The following is a 21,708-nucleotide window of genomic DNA, read 5'->3' as shown; positions in this document are numbered from 1 at the left end:
AAAATGTATGAGTATAGAAGACGTGCGTGTTATGCTAACTATGGTCTGTGACAGGCTTAAAGAACTTTTATCACAAATTAGCCAAAAATCTTTTTCGAAAAATCCTGCCGATAGTTAGAAAAAGGCTTTCAACTGGCAAAGCCATTCAGTTAGCAATAGCTGAAGTGATTTAACACTTACATTTATACAAATAAATGTCGAGTAAAACGTGTGGAGAGTCACATGCACACACACCTGACTCTGAAGGTTCTTGGAGCTCCAGTGACTCTTGGAAACCACCATTCCACTTCTTTCTATCAGGCACTGCAGGGCCACCCCGAAGGGCCCTTCTCCTCCGACCATCAGCACAGCTTTCCCTTCCAAAGGAACATCTGCAGAAATAGTTCAATGCAACATCTGTGAATTAAGGCCTCGTTTTTTTCCCAAACGACAAAACTGTCGGCGAGGTAAGTATCTCGATAATAGTCGAGCGTATTAAAATAAGGACCATGGATGGAAATATGAAAACGTTTTGTATTTAGCTCATGCAATTTTTATTTAATTTGTCCCTGCTTTTAATTTCTACCAACGGGTTATTTATTAGTTTGTAACTACTCACTTATATATGTCATCCCTCTAAAAGGTTATATTATTACTGTTTTTCCAAATATATTTTTTGGGGTATATTTGTCTGTAATTGGATTGTTTTTCTTGTGTAAAGCACAAAAAGAAAATAATTGGAAAAGTTGCTAATCAATAGCTTTGTGCATCACTGTGGTTATAATTACAAATAAGGTGTGCTGATTTGTGGCACTTTACATTATGGAAATGGCATTTACATGCACACTGAAAACCTTTCACTAAATAGACCATTGGGTTAAAATAATCTGAGGTGAATGCAGGTGAAGAAGACAGAATGTGGGACATTTGGGGTTTATATTGCTAATGGGAGGGTATTTTCTTTAGTCGACCAACTGGTGTGCAACAGTTTGCTCATTTTATATTTAGAAATGCACCAAACGGTATACTACTGCAACTGGAACACACGTTCTTCATTTGAAACACATTGCGTGTTGACAAACTGCATCACATGTTAGCAAAAATGCTAATTCTATCAGGAGCACTGTGTACACCTGAACTTTGACCCCTACTCTCTGAACCTTGGGGTGGGTCTTAAATTAGTCCCAAATTAAAAAGTCTGGTGCGTCGGCATTTTTTATTGTGCATTGTCCCAATGAAAAAATATTTTTGGAGTACTGCAGTTTCCCCAAATAAGTCCCAAAATGCACCATCTTATGTTCTACACGCCAATTATAAGCACGTTGCAAGTAGAAATGCACTTAATTAAAATTACCGTTGAATTCATTAAATCAGCTTGAGTACGTTAGTGAATCAGGATCATTCTCAGTTGAGAGCCGCACGTCTACTATTTGCAATCTGCATTCTGCAAAGTCCCCCTTTCTCTATACGAGGAAGTATTTCAACCTGAGGGGTTTGACCTGGAGAAAGCGGTGAGAGAAACATGGCCTTTGAATAAGAATGATTAACAACTAATAAAGAAATTGAGAAAATATTGTTATGGGTTGAAGGCAGAAAAGACAATAAAAAGTGTTTTTAACTTGACTGCTTCTCGAGCAAAAGACTCGCCACTATTATTGGACTTAGAAGTGGGTTTTATCCAAGAATCTGGTGTGAAAATCAGGACATCCAGCAAGAACTCGCATCTAGAGGTACCAAATTTGCAATAAAATCAAGGCTACATTGTAAACCTTTGGTATAAGACCATTTATAGAATTAGATTTCAGTCTCTGCTGCGTTCTTACCAACTGGTGTGATCCAAACATAGAAATTAGTACATTTCTGTTATTTAATGCAGTTATACAATGCAAGTTACAAGTAGGATCTTGTGTACCACAATACAAGTGATTATTAGAGCTTTCTTCTATTCCAGCTGCTATTAAATTAATTTGATCAGCTACAAATGCATTTTTTATGCTTGGATGTGTCTTGGAAAAAAGTCCCTTTGTGAATGAAATGCGAGCAGCATTACAGCCATTATGTCTGTGTGCTTACCATGTTTCTCCAGCAGAGCGAGGACAGCGCTGGCAACGGGCGGCACAAAGCCTTTACTCATGTCTCCTCGCACCAGACGGCCCATATTCAGATCGGATATCCTATGTACAAGACCAAATGGAAGGGAACAAAACAAATAATATTATTAAATCATATGGGCCCTGCATTGAGGTTATCTTGTTAAGTGCAGTGACAGTGTTATGGTAATTCAGATCATTTAAACATGTGATTCACACGAGGCACACATCATTTAGTCAACGGCAAAGCTCAACATTGCTGAGTAACATTGCATTACTGAAGATACATCTGGGATTACAGGTCTAAAAGAAAAACTAAAAACTAAGAATAAAGTAGCTTGTTGCAACAAAGTAAAAAGAACCGAATCACCTTTTATGTATATCGCAATTATTTCTTTTTAACATAATTTGCTGTCAGCTACTCAATTTGTGCTGATTACCAAGGGTGCCTCGCAAATTTTCCGCATTCCCTCATGTGCTGAAGTCACACGCTGCATTGAGACGGCCTTGATTCTGAGCAGCCCCTTTCTAATTAAGACAACCATGTGAGTAAATACATTTGTCTCTGTTGGGAAAAAGAAACTGGAACGCTAATCGACGTGTCTGGTCGTTTTAAGGGATTACGAATACAATACAGTTAAGAGACTTAACTAATAGCACATGCTATTTGCCAGAGATATTCTCTTCACTATTTAGCCTCTCTAAGCGAGAACTGAACACTCTTCTTATAGCTTGTATCCAGTTAGTTAGCTGGTGCTAGTGGTTTGTACCCGTCTACGTCCTTCTCGGGTTTGAGTGTGTTCAACACCCGACTGGTGAGTGAAGCAGGCGGGAGGTGGAGGTAGACTCCGTGCACACCCGGGTCTTCGTTGAGCTTCAACACCTCTTCTACGATCTATACGAAGACACAAAACGCACAAAAAGAAGGTTCATAGAAGTAGTAGTATAGCAGAAATTATTAAATGTTAATATTGCATCTGCATGTATGAGTTGAACAAGTGGAAAAATGTTTGTATTTTCTAAAAGAGGGAGTAAAGGTTGGGGGAGACAGACAAAGAGGGAAAATGTGTGAAAGAAGATGCTCAGTAAATACAGAGGCCTTTAGATCTAGAATTGTTAAGTAAATCATCCGCTCAGTTGAAAGCATATTTACAGGGTTTCTTTCTTTCTAAATGAATCAAAAGTAAACTTTAAAATGGGAAAAGAGCGCCACAGCTGAGAGGCCGCATTCCACAATAACATTTTAAGTACAAAATTAAAGCCAAATAAATTCAACTTGAGTGAGTGGATTAGGAAATGAGGGTTCAGCCATCTACAAATAAATCGATGACTTAGTCAAGACAGGGTTGAAGATGATAAACCCACCCCCGTAGTGCCTTAGACACAAACCGAGGGGAACGGCCAATCATGCACGGACTTGAAATTGAACGAGGGAGTTCAGAGATATTTTCTTCTTTTATGATACAAATCTGTGAATCAGGTTCACTTACTTCATCTTCACTGCACTCCTTTGCCAGACAAATCTGGGTGATGTTTAAGCCAATCTGTGGACGTACAGGGACCAACAAGTTAAAGAGTTAAACTCCTTGGATAATTGTGTCGATTTGTGAAAACGACAAAAATGGCAAAAATTCACTTATGAAAACAGCAAACAAGAACTTACCCTTGCTGCAATTTTCTTGCTGATCTCCAACAAGCGGTCATCTTCACCTGCCTTTGAGATAACAAAGTGCTTGATGAGAAAGACAAAGGCATCTTCATTGACTTCAAACAGACACTCCTTAGGTTAAAGCTAAATAAACCCCCACAAATGCAGCTACCTTGTACAAGTATTCCTTGGTAAATTTAGCAATATTTTATTATCCTTCCAAAATTGTTTTCACTTTGCTTACAGTCTTGTAAGCAAAAGCCACATTTGATTTTTGTCATACCTGTATAATGGCTAACAAAGGCTGCGCTGTTGAATTTCTTCTCTGCAGAGCCAGCATAGCCTCCTTGGTGCTCCGAACCACCTCGCTATGAGAGAAAATAATCTGGTTAGTAATGACCATTCATTTATTTAGGTTTTCAATTAAAGTGAAACACAAAGCAAAATATGTGAGATTTTGGAAAAGGTAACACCATCAGAAAAAAGGAGAGCACCTTCAGAATGGTTTATCCTGTGTTTGTGGGCTAACATGGAAACACGGCCAAGTATTACTCCAATTATCTTAAATTAAACTTAAATTTAAATAAAACATCAACCACCCCCCCCTCACCCCATGGAACCAAAAAAAAACTAATATCTGAGAGTGATTTGTCTGTATTTGCAGCAGGTAAAGAAACATCACATCCAACTCAAACAGTTACATGAAGTTATGTCTTATCAAACTGAATAATTGTAAGGTTTTACCCCATCGCCCAAGATAGTTACTGTAAATAAATAGTGGGAGGAGCCAATATGCAAATGACCCAGTTAACACGCGGACCTACTCTGCAGCGTAAACATTGTCACCATCAAATAGGTCCGAACCAACATGTCCGACACGCTTAAAGTGGAAAAATAAAATAAACCTATACGCCACAAGCCTCGCACCCATGAATGATTCCCCTTGAATCCAGACACCGTTGTAGCGCGGTGTGAATGGCAACCAGGGAGAAAAGTTACATCAGCTGGCTGCAGTCTCTCTGACGAGATCAGCTACACGTGCGGCCATGAGACCGGAAACAGCGGCCTACCATGCTAACTTTACGCAATAGTTTACTCATTTCCCGGTTAAAACGCGTGCGAAGACGACATCGATTCCGTAGCGTGATGCTGGGTCACACACACACGCACTACACACTTTACCTCAACGAACTGTCGTACTCAAAGCCGTCCTCCTTTCGGGGTGGTTTCCCGAAGTGGACGGCCGGTACCGGGTTGGCACCTCCGCTCGAAGCGGCGCTCGCCGCCCGGAGGATCAGCCGGCTGTGGGTCGGACCGGCCGGGTGGCATCTACGCGACAAGCCGCTGACCCCGCTCACTGGACGGGCTGGATGCATCCGGAGGCTGCCGCAAGCACTGCGAATTATGGACAACTTCATGGTCGTTTCTCTTGGGTTGTGTGTGATAGTGATGTCTAAGCCTTTTCTTGGTTGGTATTGCAAGTGGTTAGCAAGAAGGACCCCGCCTCCGGAGGGTAAAAAATAAATAAAGTTGGCAACAGGGTCCTGATGGAGGAATGCTAGCTTCAGGGGCAGTCGGATATTTGACTACTCAAGAGGGAATACACCAACAACCCTTTAGGTGTGACGCTGTATACCAATAAAGCGGCTTTGGGATGCCCCGTTCTTTGGGTGGAGCCTTCTTTTCGATATTGAATTGGAAAACCGCCTCTGTAACGTAATGCGTAATGTTTTTCCCTATCCTGATATAAAAAGAGTGACAGGACTGCAATATTTTTAAAGATGTCCTAGGCTACATGTTGTTCACCACCAGGTGCCCTGAATGCACCAGCATTGAGGGGGAAAAAACTGAAATGAATATAGCTTGACAGGGTGGAGGCCGAAGTAAACAGCCATTTAACCCAGTAATTATAAAGACCTAGATGAAACTTTAATGACTACTTGTGAATGCAGCAAGTTTTTAAATTATAAGCAACCCAGAGACACATTGAATAAGAAACATTAAGCACAGCCTCTAGTCTACACAAAAGGAAGCACTGCAGGCACTTAAGGGGGCCTAATTAACACGACAAGCAGGAGGTCAAACAGAAAGAAGCAGGAAGTCAAAAACAAAGAAAGCAAATCATAAGTCTCATAGGAATCAATTTAATGTGATTGATCAGGTAACCTCTGATAGACTGCCAGCGTGTGCATCGTAAGTTTCAAACTTTGCAAAAAAGGCTTTATTGTGTGTCAATAGAGGAAGCTAAATATTATCAAACTGAGATAATTGGCCAACAGTCCAATACACTTGTTCCCTTTACGTTTGATTAAATTCACCTTTATTAGAATGAAGTGGCAGTTCAAATTGGCACTCACTGGGTTCACACACACCAGCTGCTCACACACCTCGTCCTATCCAATTGACGCTCCTGACATGCAGCGTCACTCCAAAAGCCAAACCAGCTGGCTCTCATTCCAAGCACAGTTGCGTGGCGTGGCGCAATCCACCACCCCAACAAAACCACAGCCAAATACCAGTTTAGGCTCCAAAGATAGCTGCTGTTACGCATAGGGGCCTTTGTCCCTGCTCACAGTCGACTTCTTGGCTTTGGCGTGGTGCTGAGGCGCCTCGCTCCTCTTACTTTAAAGGACAGCGCTTTCGAAGGACCGTTCTCGTCGGAGCACAACAGGTAAGAAGCTGTTCTTTTGGACTTCAATGAAATGATTCAGCGTTGTATCTGATGTGTATTGTGGTCGCAATTTAATATTAATGTATAGCGTTCATTTATCTCCTAAAAAGCTTTCAGCAAACAAAATGTCTATGAATTCACAACCTGACTAATTAATTCTGACATTCTAACCAGAAGACTGAGCGGTTTGAAAGTTTAGTAATTAAAAAGCTGTGTTTGAGTATTGTAACAATAAATATTAATGTAAATGGAGAGAATGCAACAATAAGGTAAAAACTTTTGGTGTCGCAGGTTTTTGAGCCTCTTATTGTCACCAGGCCTCCTAATTTCTCAAAGGAAATGTTTTATATTTGAGTCTTAAACTGCTGGGCCGACATGTATCTGTTGATTCTTATACGCTAGTTAGATAAAGACGTCGGACGGATCACAAGTTAAACCAACTAGTCTGGTGAGGAACAACACATGTGATTATTCTATTGTAGAACCTGTTGAGCCAGTGCTGGGTGGATGAACGCTGAAAGGAAAGGCTCTTAAACAGGTATGCCAGCTTGAATGAGACACTGGGTGTGTTTAAACTTCGAAAACGTTTTTTTTCTTTTTCTGTGAGGATCTTGGATGTCTTGTGTCTTTTTTTTTTTTTTTTTTCACATTTTGCTTTATCAAGCCATCTAAAATCTAATTTTAATTAATGAGCTGTGCGTCTTGACCCATTTACTTTTTTCTGTTTCAGGACAGCCCTCCTTAATGAGTCCCCTTTACCAATGTGTGGTAGAAGAGGAACGATAACTGGACAGATAAAATCCTCTTGACGTCTGCAGGCCTTCGCTTATTCTCCAGCCCAACCATGAGGGACCGACTCAGCAACCTGCAGGAGATGTCCACTGTCCAGGTGGAGCAGATGGAGTATGCGGACTCCACCGGCTCCGACACCTTGAGCAACGTGGACCTGGAAGAGGAGCTGTCCCACGAGGCCGTGGTGTTCGGCGACAGCCCTGACCTGGAAGGGGTCTTTTCCCAGTCACAGGACATCCACAGAGAGATCCAGCTCATCCGCCTGGACGTTAAAAAGCTTCGCGAGCAGAACTCTCGCATGACCAAGGGCGTCACCACCATGAGCATCATCAAGAAGGACTCCAACGCCATCGGCGCCGACATAAAGGGCCGTGCCGAGGGCGTGCTGGCCCGCCTGAAGGAGATGGACGGCACCGCCCACGAGCTGGAGGAAGCACACGGCTCGAACTCTGCCGCCACGCGCATCGCCAGAACCCAGTACGCTTGCCTCAGCAACGGCTTCCGCGACGCCATGTTTGACTATAACGAGGCCGAGATGAGCCATCGGGAGAACATTAAAGCCCAGATCCAGCGGCAAATGGAGGTGGTGGGACGCGAGGTGACTGGAGAGGAGTTGGAGGAGATGATGGAGAAAGGCCATTGGAACACCTTCACCGACAACATTATGGCTGAAGGCAAGACGGCTCGATCGGCGCTCTCCCAGATTGAGAAACGTCACCAAGAGCTGCTGGACCTGGAGACCCGTATCAGCGGCATCCACGACGTCTTCCTGGACGTCGCCCTGCTGGTGGAGGAGCAGGGCCCCATGCTGAACACCATCCAGACCAACGTTCAGAAAACCGACGAAGGCGTAAAGGAGGCCCTCGTCAAACTCAGCAGGGCGCAACGTCATGACAAGAACAACCCGTTTAAAAAGATGTTTTGTAGCTGTTTCCCATGTGTCGACTGATGAGGAATATGTGCTGACCAGACAGAAACAACAAGGAGGGGGGGGGGGGGGAAATCTGAAGGATAATATCCATTTTCTGTATGTATCATTAGCGCAACTTTATTTAAGTTATTCTAACACCTTACAAGGAAGTAAAGATTTCGATGAAGGGTTAAAACTGTCGATAAGGGAGAAGTATTTTTAAGTAATTGAATCCAATGACTCAAATCAGAATTCTGGTCCATAACGTGTCATGCAGGCCGGAAACTCATTGTTTAAGATTTCGTTTGAGCCGGACAAGCTTCCTGGTTTAAGATGCAGTAAACTAAAACCTTTTAAATCATATTATCTACAAATTAATTGAGGCTATTATTGCTATAGATTATTTTTTTTTAGATTTAATGAATCGGGTAAAATTTGTCACCATGTGAAAAAATGGATGTCCCTGAGGTATAGCTCAAAGAAATTGTATACTTTAGTGCTCTTGATCAGATTGTCAGGTTTTCTGCCACTAGCATAATTTAAGAAATTGGTTTATTTCAAAGTAAACTGCTGTTCATGTGCTTAAAATCCACCACTATTATTTAACATCTCGTTTGAGGACACCACAAGTGGATTTAATTTATCCGACTCTTACTTTTCACACTGTTTTCTTTCTTTTGTGGTGGCATGTGTATATTACATAAACGGTTCTATTAAAATCAATGGGAGTGTGGATTTTTCTTATTCTTCTTGCGTATGACAATTAGCTGTTTGGGTTAAGGTATTGTTTGATGAACAAACACTTGTTAATTTTTACTCAGCACTTCCCTGTGTGAGTTGCTAAACGATTTGGGTTGCAGCTGCTTAATCACAGGTGTGACCTATTTAATCCTAATAGTCCTTTGCATGCTTCAGGTTCTAATCACACCGCTGTCAAACACATGCAAGAGCTTGAACTGCATTAGCCCACTGTTGTCCTGTCTAATAGATATAGGAAAAGTTCACTGCCAAAAATGCTGTGTTCCTACTGATACAAGAAGTAATATATTTAGTTTTTTGGAGATACAAGTACTGACACTAAAACACTTGACACTTTGTACTGTTTGCTCTATCAAACCAAATCATTTTATGTATGTTTTTTATCTTGTACATTGTTTATCGCTGCTACTGGCTGGCTGAAGGCTACCAAACAAAATGTTGTGTATCATCAATGACAATAAAAATAACTATCTTTATATGGTCTATACATGAGATGTCTTCCTTCTCTCAAATAATAGGACCACTGCGGTTGTGGTGACTTGAAAATGACATCAAAAAAAGACGTGAAAAACTCAACAGTGATGTCTTTTTATCCAGAGATCATGACCTAAAATCATGTACTTTAGAGCCCCGCCTTGTGAGCAGTTTCAATTAGACCTTTAAGTCAAATTCTTTTAAATGTACTTGTGATCATTTGGATGCATGATTTGACAGGAATGTCGTGTTACTGATGTGACAATTCAGATAATAAAAAAGAAGGCATCTTCCTTCAAGGAAGTGTTGTGTGTTGCAGTGGGAAGGCCCAATTCCGTCACCTGGGAAGGGGAGGCAGTCACACACACACACACACACACACATACACACACACTGGACACAGCAGATGAATGACTTCCTTCATCAGCTTACAGAATGTGTTGGACCAAATAAATGTGCCCCAAACACTTTGAAGAGATTTTCTTACTTTCTGATTTGCCGTCACGAGAGGTAAGGCTGTTTTGCGGCGATAGTTGAATTTTGTTTATTTCATTTTAAGTAATATGTTTAGAAGCACCTGGACAGAAGTGGGTAATTTGACCTAATCAGTGAAAAAAGCTAAAAGAATGACTATCAAAAAGATCACATTTAATGGTTTTATCATTCTTTGGGGCAGTTTTTGAAATAATGATGTTCTACTATTGTGGTATGAGGAAATGTTTTTTCTGTGTTCAGGCTTAAACTATAAAATAATCAATCGCAGATTAATGCAAGCCTGAGAATTTTTAATATTTGTCGCAGTGTCGTTGACAAAATGGACATACATATGAAAGAACTTCTAAACCGTATCAGATGCAACAGTATTTGTTCGCCTGAACCTCACATTTAAAAAGAAATGCAGGTTTTTCAATAAGATAACGTCTTCCTTCTTCCTGGTTCAAAAAAAGGTCCTTTGAGCTTCGACTGTCATTGTTGTCACCTGAGAGAAAGAGAGAGAACCTGCTACACATAAACTGACCCGTCGCTGTAGTTGTAAAATACTGACATGTTGCTAGGTCCCTTGGGTAAATTAATTGTGAACTACTTAATATGAATCATTTTTTAGGGAGCGGAATACCGTCACTTTGAAGATTATTTTGTATTTAATAATGAGGAGGCGTTATGCATATGAGTTACAAATGACACAGAATTTGCGCAATGAATTTGATTGATTTGCACAATAACCGCCATCTTGTTTTTTACTGGTTTCACAGGTGAAAATGCGGGACATGCTACAGAGGCTGCAGACCCTCCGTGAGGAGCAGGAGGACTACGAGCCAGAGTTCTATGGAGACGAGTACGATGTCGACAAGGGGACGCTGTCTCAACAGGCGGTGATGTTTGAGAACACCTCCCTTCTTGACAACATCTTGAAGGAGGCCCAGTCCATACGCAAGGAGATTTCTCTACTAGACTCGGGGGTGGAGCGTCTGGCGATAAATAACGAACGCTTCGGCACCTCTGTGCGGCGTCTCACCTTACTCAAAAAGGATTCTGACTCGATTGCCAGGGGGATCCAGCAACGCGGGGGGGCTCTGCATACCCGCCTTCAGGCCCTGGGTCAGGAGAGCGGCCAGCTGGAGGAAAGCGAGGGTCCAAACTCCGCTGTGAGTCGCATCGCCCGAGCTCAGCATGACACACTGTCCCATTTGTTCCGTAAGGCCATGAATAACTACCATGAGGCAGAGGAGATGCAGAGGAGCGCCTGCCGGCGGAGGATCAAGAGGCAGGCCTCTATTCTGGGAACTGAAATCACAGATGAACAGCTGGATGGGATGGTGGACAAAGGTGGCGAGGGATGGACGGAGCTGTCCCAGAGCCTGCAAGGTGCACGCTCGACCCGCTGGGCCATGTGCGAGATCAAAGGGAGACACAAGGAGCTGGTGGAGCTGGAGGTCCGGCTGAAGGAGGTCCATGATCTATTCCTTGACATGGCCATGCTGGTGGAGGAGCAGAGCTCCAAAGTTAATAACATAGAGGCTAATGTGTGTGGTATACTGGAATATACTGAGAAAATCACTGTTAACATCAAGAGGGCCCTGCAGTACAAGAGGAAGAATCCTTGTCATCAATGTTGTCCCTGTCTACCCTGTTGGAATCCCAACAAACTACTTTAGGCCTTATATAGAATGAATAGAATTTTATGGATGATTTGAAAAATACAAACCTTTATATTATAGGCTGAAAATATATGTTAATTTGTTTAATTCATGATAAATTGAGACTTTGCACTCTCACAAAAACATATTCTAGCAGCACACTGCACTTGAGGTGTGAGGCTTAAACGTTTTCACTGTCTAAAATGTAACTTGCACTTAGATCTCTGACCCAGATAAGTTATTTATTTGTTTACAAGCACTCAATTGTGTTAATGTTCTGAAATCAAATTGATGGTTTTAATCAAATCTGCTCATTATTGTGGCTCTTCTGAAACCTCTCAAAATAAATTTATTTTTGTAAAAAAAAAAAAAGGTTCCACATGTTTCTTGTAAATACATTTCAGAAATGCCATGTGCATAAAAAACAAACAACACCATTCCATATCAGTTACAAATCGCCTGGCCCTACACATACAAATCCCGTCCCGTATCGATTCAGAACGGGTCTCGCTATTTTATTATCAAATACGGGACGATTCCGTATTTGACGGGACGGGTGGCAACCCTACCTAACGTTAACTCCGTTTGAATGCTTGTAGCTAATTTGCTAACTAGCTAAGGTTAGTTGTCCACGAGCGTAACATTTGCTTCACTTTGCAACCTTACACGTTAGCTGCTAGCTGTGCTAGTAACATTGTTCTACCCGGGACGAGACATTTTCATATTCAGTCGTTGTTACAATAATTGTTTGTCAGCTACGTTAGCAAATACAAAATATACAGAGAGATTGCAGGTTCAATTATAGTAAATGGCATGCAACGCGGTGTATACACCAGGATGGCCGAGTGGTTAAGGCGTTGGACTTAAGATCCAATGGACATATGTCCGCGTGGGTTCGAACCCCACTCCTGGTATATGTTTTTTGGATGGTGTCTCTGACTGTGTATTTACGTTATCGACATAAACAATATTAGAGACGATTGAGCCTGCAATGCCTAACAAAACAGTACATACTTAGTACAGACGAAAACAAATGCAACGCTATAAGAGGCTTGTCTGGTCCAACCATTGATAGTTGCAGCACGGACATAAAATAGAAAAAATGTTACCACCCTTAAAAAGGGGAAAACTACTGAAAAGACAAGAAGTTGTAATATTGTAACAATTCATTCTCTACAGTGTTCAATGGAGGCGATTTAACTCGCATTTTTCCAATTACTTCTCTGTTTTTCTTAGCAGTCTGTTTTCATATAAGCTATTGTGTTGTGAATGGCCTTTTTCTCTACTTTTGTTTGTCAAGACTGGCAAGACAGCAGTACTCATTATACAATAATGCATAATAATCTGGGATTTTAAGTGCCAGTAAAAGCCCCACTACCTGGGGGTTCATACATTGCAATTATCCAAACGTGATATATTGGGTGACTATGTCTGTGCAATAATTACAAATGAATCTCAACTAAATTCATTGGTGCAGAGCATGTTTCTACATGTGTGAAAATCCTTATGAATAGCAGTCGTTGTATTTGCTTAGTAAAATCCTCCTGGTAAATGTGACCTGTGGAGCAGTTGCACCCCATGGGCAGAAGAGGGCACTCTAACCCTTTTTTGCAGTCTTTGGGGTGGTGTCCAACATTGGTTTATTGAAGGCCTGCACTCTCAACCCCTATAATTGCAAAGTTAGGGCCATGCCTTGGAGTCATGGAAACCCAGTCATCTACATCTGCCACAGGAAAAGCTTCACAGATAGAAATAGCTTCAACTCGTTTGAAGTTGTTTTAGAAAAGTGTGTTGCACTGCTGCCACATGGATCCAAGAGGTGTGGATGGAAAACTTTAAAAACTTTCCCCACCCAGCGACAATCAATGAAAGTCTTTCGCACTTCAGTGCTACAGAAAAATTAATGTAAACACGTATTTCCTGTTCAGCACTTCTGTGACAAATGGTGGTAGTAAGGCATTTTACTCGAGTAGCATTACTTCAGATTTCCTTATTTGACTTAATGCTATATTTCAACGCATTAGTGAACCACAAGGAAACATTCCCACCTATGCCCTCTCTCCCCGTATGCTCACCACTCAAGAAATATGCTGTCACTTGATAGGTGTTGGAGGTCTAAAGAGAGCACTAATTTGTGAACTTGAGCTTTTTCTTTGAGCTGTGCGAGGAAGCATCCACAAAAGATCCCTGACAACTGAGACGAGGGATGGGAATGGAGGGGTGCTTACAATGGATGATCAACATCTCTGCATCCCCCAACGCCCCAGGGATTCTTTCTAATGGGCCGTAATCTATTATTCAGCCCCACCAGGTAGCGGAGAAGTTGTGGTTTTTAGGCAAAACACGTCACTCACTACAGAAAACCTGATACAAGAGGTGGTGAAAAGATGTTTATTGAAAGGGCAATATATGTTGCTATTATTAGGATTCCCTCCGTGTTAAGGTATAGTTCAGCACTCAAGAAGTTCTGTATTGTTTTTGTTTGCATATCAGGAAATAAATGCGCTATATAAATAACGTTCATTCTTACAGAGGGAAATGTTTTATAAAGTGTGTAACTAAAATAATGGAAATGAAATGTTTTTTTAGGAAACCAGAACACATGCAGGACTATACCATACACCTTTGGAAAATTCAGACTATTTTTATTTCGTACCACCTTCTGCAGTTCACCAAATTTCGTTGCTAGGAAAACATTCCAGTTATTTTTCCACAATTAAAGGGGGTTGTAAAGTTTTGTGTTTCCCAGTGGGAATCACTGGTTTTGATGGTACGTCACGTGACGCCCACCGCGCCATGTTTCCATCTCTACGTTGGGAAAACTTTTACAGCCAGAGGGAAAATACTCGAGATGAGCATAAAGCCACCCGAAGTGAACATTCTGTTTCCGGTTAACACATTCACAATAAACGTCGTTGACACACCACGTAACGAGTAGAAACCTTACACGAGGACTATCGAGTATGAAATAGAAACACACAGCACACTTAAATATTACTTACGGTTTTACGGTCATAATCACAACCATGTCAATCAGTTAACATTTTGCGAAGTTGCTAACTTTAATGACTTCTAAGTGGTTATCACGACGGGCCGCCCTCATACCCTTTTACCTCGAAAATCCTGTTCTATCCCTTCCGCTGTGTTTAGCTATCAGCTCCACGCCGCTGTGAGCAGCAGGGAGAAAAAGTAAAGTAAGCAACAGGAACAAAGTTGTGGGACGTGATTCCCACAGTGCGGCACGTAAGAACCATCTGCCCCGTTTCCAACAGACAGCCAGCCGTGAGTTGAGAAGACCAGCAGAGTTGTGCTCCGCTTTGCGCTGAAGAAAGGCGTCCATGAAAGCGCTTTCTTTTCGTTTTTTGGCACATTGTGGAGCCTGGATGCGCTGGAGAACGGATTTTTTTTCCAGCTAGCGAAAGTGAAGAAGACCAAGGGAAAATGCCTTAGATAAATCGGACTAATAACATTTTTTCAACTTTCCACAATACATTTGACGTTATCTGCCCACCAACCAACACCTTTCCTCGCGCCTTTTGGACTCGTTTTGAGGGAGCACGACTTCTGACTCCTCCGTGACAGCGGAGGTGAGTGTTTGATTTGGATCCGCGATGGGCCGTCGGACCTGTAACGTTAACACCCCCGCCCCCCGCCACCGTGTCACCGGGTCACCGGAATGCGGCGGTGGTGGTTGTCTCGAGGTCAGAGGTCAGACCTTCGGGTGTAAAGCAACAGTTAAACAGTTGAAACGAACACGCGAAAGAGTGTCGCTCGTCACCGAGGCAGCCCTCAGTTGACATGACGACCTGTCTTTAAATGTGCCTGATTAAAAGTCAGTGAGCTCCTAAATACCTAAGAAATAAAACATTAACTACGAGTGGTTTACACTTAATAAAAAAAAAAAAAACCTGTATGTGATTCTCTTGAGGAGTTCTGTGTGATTATCTCGTCGGATCAATACAGCACGGGGTCACTTTAAATGTATTGATCCGAGCCGTTGGGTTCTTAAAAAGCTCGTCACTCACAGAGAGGGGAACCGAAATTGTAAAAGCCTACAGAGTCTCGCCTGTCTCGTTCTTCAGTTTACAGTTGTTCCTTTTAGGGACTTGCATCATTTCTCAAGAACTATAACCCACCAAGCACTCCTTGAAAACAAAAAAAAACTCCTTTGGGAGTGGACATGGTTGAGGTTTTTAATGAAAAGCATGTTCCCTTGCTCTAAATTGCAGGTGCTGAGAAATGACCTGTCTAGCAACAGCTGGCCTGTTCACTAGGTCCAAATCAAATTTAGGAAGTTATGACGTATTGGGTTTCATTTATTGGAGCCACAGAAAGTTGGGCACACAATTTCACCATCAAAGAAACCATACAAACCCAGTGCCGTTTGCAAATATCAGCATTTGATTCATTGCCTCTAATCAACTCTTATCACTTGTTCTCATTTTTGGAAACTCTCACCACCTGCTATGATTCATAGTTCAGTGTCAGCATGACGATAAACCTCCCTCGTTACACAAAGCCACCAGTCTTTAACAGGGTCTTAAATGAACTAAGTAAATAGTGACAGAGTGAAGTTAGAGTAAACGTCTTTTGAACTCTCCCACTTAGTTCAGCCTGAAGATGAACAGAACTGAGCATCAGAAGAACGCGTTAGACTTGTTGGGAGTTTTTCTGTGGAGCAAAATAAGCACGCAAAACAAAACCCTATGTTCGCAGAAGTTCTGCGATTATTGGCTAGTGTTTATGAGCTTCTAAAAAAGTCCACACTATAATAATCCATCATTACACCATTGATTACTCTGGAATTTGTGTTACGCTAAAATCAATGCTCGCTATTTGACCATGTTTGAATGTTTTATGTGTGTAGCTTAAAGAGCATGTGACCCCACCACTTTTTTCAAGACCATTTTTCTTCTGCTTAAAAATCAGCAAAAAGGAGCTAAAGTTTTATTCTCACTCACAGGTGCTGAAAGAGGGCTGTTTCATTGCGGGTCAAAACGCGTGGAACTGAATCGCACAGTTTGAACTGCTTAGGCATTTAAATCTACGGGTTACCATGGCAACGCACAGGGACCCCGCAGAGGGAGGAGCCAACGAAGAGTTCAACGACATCATAAAGTGGAGATCCGGTGAGTTGTTTTAGTTTGTCACCCTCGAGGCTATGTTTAGTGTTCGATGCTCCGTGTTAGACACAGGCCATTTAAAAAAAGAAGAAGAAGAAAAAAAGATAATCATTTACATCCCATACGTGTGCATCCGTCGTGAGAACTTTTTTGGCTGAACGTGCATAAGCAGCCTCTGAGATAAAAGACCGACGTTGTGCATGGAAACGAGGTAAAAAGAACCCCGAAGCAAAGCCACAAAGGCGACGAGGAGAACAGGAGACGGTTGATCTGAAACGCGTCTGCCGGGAGAAACAGAAAAGTCACAGGCCAGGTGACCAATGACAGCGGAGAAAACGGAAGACAAGAATGCAGGGGAGGGTGTAAAGAGCCACACCCTCGGATCACTTCCTCCGCACAGCGTACCATTCCCGAGGTTAATCTTTTGCAGACACAGAGAGAGCAAACTTTAAACATTCAGGATTTGCACATTACATCACATATAAAAACGTATAAGTTATTCTTAACCAACAGAGCTTTCTTCTGAAACAAAGGAATTTTGCAACTATGAATACTTAGATACTCGTATATCAAGCTATTCCATAATGTGTATATATATCCGTATACAACTATTCCACATTTGGCTTAGTAGATAATGTGGTTAGTTAATAATACTGATAATAATGAGGACTTGTGAGTGACTTATTGAATGAATGCTTCATTTCAAGCGTCATACTACCAAGCCCACATCTTGAGTCCTGCCACTGTATTATATTACACATAGAAGGAAATATGAGGAACAAACACACACATGGTTCTTTATGTCTTTCTATGAGCTTAAAACAAAACATGTTGGACTAACACTTAAGGAAAAAGGAAAAGTGTGTAGGTTGATCCGCTCCGTGTGCCAGCTTTCCACGGCTGCTCCGGCCCCAGAAGGCCGGATTTTGTAATTTACGACGCTTGTATCCAGACCACAATGCTTTTACTCATAGAGAATGGGGTTTCCCTAGCAACGCCACAAGTAATGTTTTTTCTTCTCTGGGAGAGAGGGGGAACATTTAGCACGTAGCTTAGCTGCGCACAAAAACAAACCCTGAAGAAGAATTTTGAAGGTTACATGTTTCTGGTCCTGTGGAAATATGAAGTGTGCCTTGAGTACACGTGAGCAGCTGCACACATCACAACGGAGAAAATTATGTACGGGTCATTTTTATTCCCCACTACACGTGGAATATGCATCACTCCAAATGGAAAAACAGGAGCAGATTTATTCAATTATTTCTGTGATAACAGACCTGGGTTTCGTTTGCTGAGGTGCAAAGAATTCAGACAGGAAGGTACATGGTGAGAAATATGTGTGTGTGTGTGTGTGTGTGTGGGTTAGGGTTAGCTGTTTTCACAGCTGAGACGACTCTGGTTCAAAAAAGCATTTGCCCACTTTTTCATCTCTTCTCCATACCTGTTCCTGCAGGTCTCTCTGATCTTGTGGTGGGATGCACGGTGTGTACCTCGCTCTTCCAGTAGTTCCGCCGCCTCGCGGTGCACCAGGCAGAGAGAAAACGATGTGCAGAGTAGAACCGTGTGCGGCTGCAGAAAGTAGTGCCTTGTGGGGAAGGAATATGGCCTCTACATTGGTAGCTGTGTGATTGGCGGGTTTACGCATTCAACATACCTTATTACAATATGCCAAACACATGTTCCTGTCGTGCTCCTCTGCTGAGGTGGCGGGATGCAGCATTTCAGCACTTTTCAGCACATGCTGAACATGACTTTTAAGTCACTAAAAGGCTATGAGAGATTGGATAATGTTGAAACCGTCGGTGGACAGAACATCATTGACAGTTGAATTTGTTCATCCAACAAATTAACTTGTGCCTGCTGTTCAACTGTCAGTACTTGCTTTTTGGTTTCCCTCCTTACATCTTCAGGCAACTTCCGGGCCCTCGCAATGTCTTTCAAAAAATAATCTACAGAAAGGGCCCACAAAAATACTCCAATGAAGGAATGTTTACTTGCCTGGGGTCGAACCAATAGACGATTGGAAACCAGATGTGAGTGTTCATGTCACGGCCCAGCTGTTTTTGAATGGGCCGAAACAGATGTTGGTGGGTAGATCTTCTGACTGAGTCCTGGTTGGATTAGCCCACAACACCCTGAAGCCCCATGTCCCTTTGCTGCCCCTCCCACTCCCCATTCCAGAGTGCAAACAGAGGTGAAAGGTCACATATCATCCACAGGGTCCACAGTGGGTTTATCACCCACTCCAGTAGAGGACACTCACCATATTTCCTCTCTGCTTGTGTGTCACCTGAGAGCTCTGCCCGCTAGACCTGTCGCAATATGCAATAAATTGACATATCGCACACTCTCTGAAATCGCGGGCAATCACGTTTTGGTGCTGCGATATTCATTTTACATACAAGTTGATCGGGGTGCCTCAGTGTGAGGTTTAGGCAGCGCGCACACGGACCGGTGAAGAGAAGCAGCGAACCCACCAAGTGTTCTTTTTCGTAAGATAAACAAGTCCCAAAGGACTTGTTTACGAAGGCACAATGTCCGGCTTCAGTTTGGGAACATTTTGGCTTTAAGCCGAATGAGAGCGGAGAGCCAATCAATGTGAACGATCCGGTGCGTTTAAAAACACAACTAAGCTAAAATCAACAACCGCATGAAACCAAGCCCGATGCTTGGCTCAGTGTCCCTTGCACTTATTTTTTTCTGACTATTCTGACGTTCATTGTTCTTTGTAATAGCATACTTGTATTACTATGCTATTATATTGTCATTATGTTATCAGTGGCATAAAATGGTCTGAAAATTGCAATAATATTGCAAGAAATGTTGGTGCAATTATCGCACAACAAAAATGTCATATTGTGACAACCTGCTCAGCGCTCTGATGGCTGACTGGACCTTGTTCTTCTTTCTCTGTCCCTCACTCTGCACTCTCTCCTGCTGCTCAGTGACTCCTCTGTTTGGGTGGGACCGCTAGAGGTTCGGTGGGGGGGATCCAGCTCCTTTTACAGCTTTGAAGCGGTTTGGAATCGTACATCTTGAGCGTTTTATGTCAGCCTACTGGCTAGATTTTTGCTTGAATCAAATCCAGCAGCTGCTCATTTCTAACCCTGGTGTCGAACAAGAGAACAGGAATGTGACCAGATGGAGGGTTTGTTAGGGCGGTTTCCCCTGAGGATCTGGCCCTGGTTGCAGGGTGGAATGAAAGTCTTGGCCGTGACGGTAGAATCTTTCTGTCAGGGAGCCCGGCGGCGTGCGGACGGGTGATGATGATGATGATGATGGGTGGGAATGTGTGGGCAGCACAGAACACAAATAAAAAAAGACAAGAAGCGCTCACTGTGGCCGCCCTCTCGCTCCAAGATGTGACGACCTGCACTTGTTTCTAACTTCCGGGCTGGATATTTGGGAAACGGAAGTACCGCCCAAAAAACCCGACTTCCCTGGGCGTGTCTGTGTGGGAGCCTCGTTGGTCGTGCATTCAAACATCACACTCCTTTCTCTCTTGCTTTTGAGCTGTAAATGGCAGAGAACGATCAGCGGTGTTCATACAAACGTATTACTGCTTCATCGTATACCATTGTTTTTGTTTTTGTCCAATACAAATGTTCAGTGGAGATGAACGGGACAAAGTGGGGGGGGGGGGGGGGGGAGGTCTCTGATCAGCCCAGAGGACAGTGAGGCCGCTGTGCATGTTATGCTGCTCGACAAAGATTTTGAGGATTCCATTCAATTTTGAATTTCACATATTGGCCTTGGAGGGCTTTAACAATCCGTAAACGCATTCTTACCGCGACCTTCAGGTCAGTACAGGAAAAATGTCCTACTTTCTCCCAGGATAAAGCAAAGTGCAATAGTAGTTATGCATCAAACAAAAGCTCCACCCTGTGGCATTTGGAGAGATTTGTATCTTCAGTCTTGTTCTCGTACATTTAAATAAAATCCATCCTCAGCATTTGCCATGTTTTGTGCTCCCGTGTGTTGAGATAACAATCACAGCGACGTCTACTCCTGGAGGAGAAATCCCTCTAGAACAACACGGGTTGGTGCGGCGCTGATTCCTTTTCGGGTGAAGCATAGTTTATTGAGCTCGTGGGTGGGTGAGCGGATTTTGTTGGCCGGCCGGAGGAGGAGACCCCCACACACACACTTGTTGATGGATGCTCTCGGCACGTGGTGTGTGAGAAAGGGGGGGGGGGGGGGGGGTGGAGTTGAGACGCCCGTCTTTGGCCTCGGGACTGATGCAGCCGAGGGGAAAGTCCCTTTTTTGGTTCCCTGCTTCCTTCAGTTGCCGCCAAAGCCTGCCTCCCACAAACCCCCACCCAGCCTCACCCAGAACAAGTCTCTCCCCTGAGTGGTGACCAGACCAGCTGCTACAACTCTCTCTCTCTCTCTCTCTCTCTGGAAGAAGCACATTTCATTCAGTCGCACTCAGGAAGCCGGTCACGGGGCTGCTATTCCTCCTCTTTTGAAGGAAAACAAAAGAAAGGGAAAGTCACTGTCTCTGTTTCCTCCCTCCCTCTCTTCTTTCCTCACTCCAGTCTCGCTCCCATCTGTGTCCTAATTTGACCCTCTCTGTGGGAATAGAGTTGTTTGTTCAGTCGGCCCTCATTGACTAAATGTGTCAATGAGCAAATGGACTCAGACCTTTGCCCGGCTCCCTGCTCCACAGAACCACTTTAGTGGCTGCTGAAGCCGGCGGTGGGCCGCCGTATGGTTTTTAGGGGTCAGGGGTCGCCGTGGATCGCGTTCGTCTGTGGCGCGTGAAGCGGCCCGCCCCCCCCCCCCCCCCGCTGCCCTTCACTGCCGAGAATCAGCTGTCTGTCACAGCAGCACAACCTCAACGTCACCTGTCACTTACCTTTTGTCAATAGACTGTACTGAAGCAGCCCGCTGGTCTTGTCACTCACTTTTCTCACCCTTGTGTGTTTGTTTGTGTATGTGTGTGTGTCCGTCCGTGCGTGTGAGGTGACAACCCCCGCCTTCCTCTTTCTCTCTTCACCCACCACCACCGACAACAGCGCTCTGCCTTCCTGTTCCGGGTTTGTTTCTCTTTCTTTCTCAGGCCTTTTCACTTCTTTTTTTTCTTTTCTCTCTCTCCCTCTCTCTTTCTCTCTTGTGTAAAGA

General features: G+C 43.2%; 4 protein-coding genes and 1 non-coding gene across 6 annotated transcripts in view; 4 read left to right on the top strand and 1 right to left on the bottom strand.

Annotated features, from left to right (window-relative positions):
• mthfd1l (methylenetetrahydrofolate dehydrogenase (NADP+ dependent) 1 like) overlaps positions 1–5,477 on the bottom strand; it is a 28,478-nt gene extending 23,001 nt beyond the window's left edge. Inside the window, exons 1-7 of the mRNA XM_037450258.2 lie at positions 4,900–5,477; positions 4,001–4,085; positions 3,733–3,783; positions 3,560–3,613; positions 2,840–2,964; positions 2,053–2,153; positions 235–371 (exon numbers count right to left, since the gene is read on the bottom strand). Coding sequence (XP_037306155.2) covers positions 235–371; positions 2,053–2,153; positions 2,840–2,964; positions 3,560–3,613; positions 3,733–3,783; positions 4,001–4,085; positions 4,900–5,135 — 789 coding nt within the window. The 5' untranslated portion in view covers positions 5,136–5,477. The remainder of the gene's footprint in view (positions 1–234; positions 372–2,052; positions 2,154–2,839; positions 2,965–3,559; positions 3,614–3,732; positions 3,784–4,000; positions 4,086–4,899) is intronic.
• A 518-nt stretch (positions 5,478–5,995) lies between these two features.
• On the top strand, positions 5,996–8,191 carry stx11b.1 (syntaxin 11b, tandem duplicate 1). Of its 2 annotated transcripts, XM_037450268.2 has the most exons (3): positions 5,996–6,388; positions 6,871–6,926; positions 7,119–8,191. In XM_037450268.2, exon 3 carries the CDS (start codon positions 7,233–7,235, stop codon positions 8,127–8,129), a length of 897 nt encoding a protein of 298 aa, XP_037306165.1. In that variant the 5' UTR covers positions 5,996–6,388; positions 6,871–6,926; positions 7,119–7,232; the 3' UTR covers positions 8,130–8,191. The 2 variants fall into 2 exon arrangements, with proteins under 2 accessions (XP_037306165.1, XP_037306167.1); XM_037450270.2 differs by lacking the exon at positions 6,871–6,926.
• A 1,497-nt stretch (positions 8,192–9,688) lies between these two features.
• LOC119195377 (syntaxin-11-like) lies at positions 9,689–11,833 on the top strand. The gene is made up of 2 exons (XM_037450263.2): positions 9,689–9,833; positions 10,577–11,833. The coding sequence occupies exons 1-2, from the start codon at positions 9,777–9,779 to the stop codon at positions 11,477–11,479; spliced, it is 960 nt and encodes a 319-aa protein (XP_037306160.1). The 5' UTR covers positions 9,689–9,776; the 3' UTR covers positions 11,480–11,833.
• Positions 11,834–12,292: 459 nt separating this feature from the next.
• Positions 12,293–12,375, top strand: trnal-uaa (transfer RNA leucine (anticodon UAA)). Its single transcript has one exon. It is a non-coding gene; the product is annotated as a tRNA-Leu (tRNA).
• Positions 12,376–14,547: 2,172 nt separating this feature from the next.
• Positions 14,548–21,708, top strand: part of utrn (utrophin) — a 126,976-nt gene continuing 119,815 nt past the window's right edge. The window contains exons 1-2 of the mRNA XM_037450241.2: positions 14,548–15,048; positions 16,425–16,590. Coding sequence (XP_037306138.2) covers positions 16,518–16,590 — 73 coding nt within the window. The 5' untranslated portion in view covers positions 14,548–15,048; positions 16,425–16,517. The remainder of the gene's footprint in view (positions 15,049–16,424; positions 16,591–21,708) is intronic.

The sequence above is a fragment of the Pungitius pungitius genome, chromosome 20, assembly GCF_949316345.1.
Source record: "Pungitius pungitius chromosome 20, fPunPun2.1, whole genome shotgun sequence".
Classification (NCBI taxonomy): domain Eukaryota; kingdom Metazoa; phylum Chordata; class Actinopteri; order Perciformes; family Gasterosteidae; genus Pungitius; species Pungitius pungitius.
Note: the sequence above shows the minus strand (reverse complement) of the source record. Positions and strands in the feature narration are given on the sequence as shown.